The 1,735-nt window shown below is 57.9% G+C and overlaps 1 protein-coding gene across 3 annotated transcripts in view; it reads right to left on the bottom strand.

Moving 5' to 3' along the window:
* Positions 1 to 1,276, bottom strand: part of LOC125043557 (filaggrin-2-like) — an 18,129-nt gene extending 16,853 nt beyond the window's left edge. For all 3 annotated transcript variants that reach the window (XM_047639751.1, XM_047639752.1, XM_047639750.1), the window contains exons 1-2: positions 1,190 to 1,276; positions 255 to 965 (exon numbers count right to left, since the gene is read on the bottom strand). In XM_047639751.1, coding sequence (XP_047495707.1) covers positions 255 to 965; positions 1,190 to 1,216 — 738 coding nt within the window. In that variant the 5' untranslated portion in view covers positions 1,217 to 1,276. The remainder of the gene's footprint in view (positions 1 to 254; positions 966 to 1,189) is intronic.
* Between the last annotated feature and the right edge of the window lie 459 nt (positions 1,277 to 1,735).

Consider the following 1,735-nt stretch of genomic DNA (forward strand, 5'->3'; position numbering starts at 1 on the left):
ATCGCCGCACTGCTGCCACGGCACTGCTGAGCGGCTTTATGCTCATTTCGCTATCAGTCCACTCGCTGATAGGGAAGAGCTTCGATCATGAACTGGTTCTGATACAATCTTAGAATACTGTGTTAGGCAGTAGCAGAGCACGTTCGGGGGAACGGCAAGAATCACCTAGACAAATGGTCAAAGAAAAGGACATCTTCATTTTAGTTCTAAGACAAACACGCCATCAGCGCATCTTAAGAAAGGCTTCCACTCACCCTGCCTCTCCCTCTGCCTCGGTGCTCGAAGCCCCCCCTGCCCCTGCCCCGCGGGCGATCTCTGCCGCCGTCCTCGCCCTCCTCGTGGGAGTGCCTCGGCCCGGAGCCGCCGCGGCCTCGCCCGTAGCCGCCTCTCGTCGCCCCCGCGTCGGCCTCGTCGTCGGGGAAGTACCGGATGTCCCTCGAGGCGAATCTTCCCCTGGGTCCTCCTCCTCCTCCTCCTCCTCCTCCTCCTCCTCCTCCTCCTCCTCCTCCTCCTCCTCCTCCTCCTCCTCCTCCTCCTCCTCCTCCATCCCCGCCGCCGGGCATGCCGTCCGTCCCATTTTCCGCATTGAAAGCCTCGAATTCATGTCTGGGTCTGTCGCCCCCTCTGCCCCCCCTACCCCTCCCCCTGCCCCTGCCCCTCCCGAAGCCCCTGTCTCCGTTGAAGTCCTCGAGGCCGCCCCCGCGCCCCCTTCCTCCCCTGCCCCTGAAGGACCCCCTGCCCCCGTGCGCCCCCGCGCCGTTCTCCGGGGACTCGCCCTCTCCGAAGGCGGCTTCCGGCCGGCTGCCGTCCTCCCCCTCCTCGGGGCCGCCTCGCCCGCCCCACTTGCCCCTCCCCCTCCCCCCTCTTCCTCGGTGCTCCTTTCTGTTTTCTCTTGTCTGTTCGGATCCGTCCCTATCGGGGTCAGACAAGAAACGGTATGATGGATCTGGTGGAGGACCATCGCTCTAAAAATTAAAAGAGATTTCACAAAATTAAAAAAACAAACAAAATAAACAAATATCAACACACATGCAGTAAGCCAAAATCAAATCACATGAGACCTGCATCCACAAATCAAAACAACAACAAAAAACAGAACATCAAAGCACAACAGAAACCACAAATAATGACATATCTCAGCCCCTCCCACCGCAGCGCCCCCCCCCCTCCCCCAGCGCCCGCCCCTCACCTCCGAGGGCCTCTGCCGCGCGGGCATGACGTCGGCGGGGCGTGGCGGGGGCGGGTCGGCCGGGTCCCGCTGCCGCTCCCCCCCCCGGGCCGGATCGGGGGCCTTTCACGTAGGTTCACCTCCTCCATCGTCACCGTCGAGCTGAATTTATCGGCGTTCTGCTTGTCGGCCTCGATCTCCTGGCGGGAGGGGATGGGTTAGTGGACATGTGAGAGAGGATTTATAACGAAACTGATGCAAAAAGGGCGATTTGTACAAAATAGGAAATAATGTAAAAGGGGGGGGGGGGGGGAAGAGAGAGAGAGAGAAGAGAAAGAGAGAGGAAGAAGAAGAGAAGAAGAAGAAAAGAGAGAAGAAGAAGAGAAGAAGAAAAGGAAAAGGGGAGAGAAAAAAAAGAGGGGAAGAGAGAAGAGAGAGAGAGGGAAAGAAAGGGGGGGAAAAGAAAAAAAGAAGGGAGAGAGAAGAGAAGGGAAGGAAGGGGGAAGGGAGGGGAGAAGAAAAAAAAAAAAAAGAAAAAGAGAAAAAAAAGGAAAGGGGGGAAAAGGA

The sequence above is a fragment of the Penaeus chinensis genome, chromosome 34 (genome assembly GCF_019202785.1).
Source record: "Penaeus chinensis breed Huanghai No. 1 chromosome 34, ASM1920278v2, whole genome shotgun sequence".
Taxonomy (NCBI): Eukaryota; Metazoa; Arthropoda; class Malacostraca; order Decapoda; family Penaeidae; genus Penaeus; species Penaeus chinensis.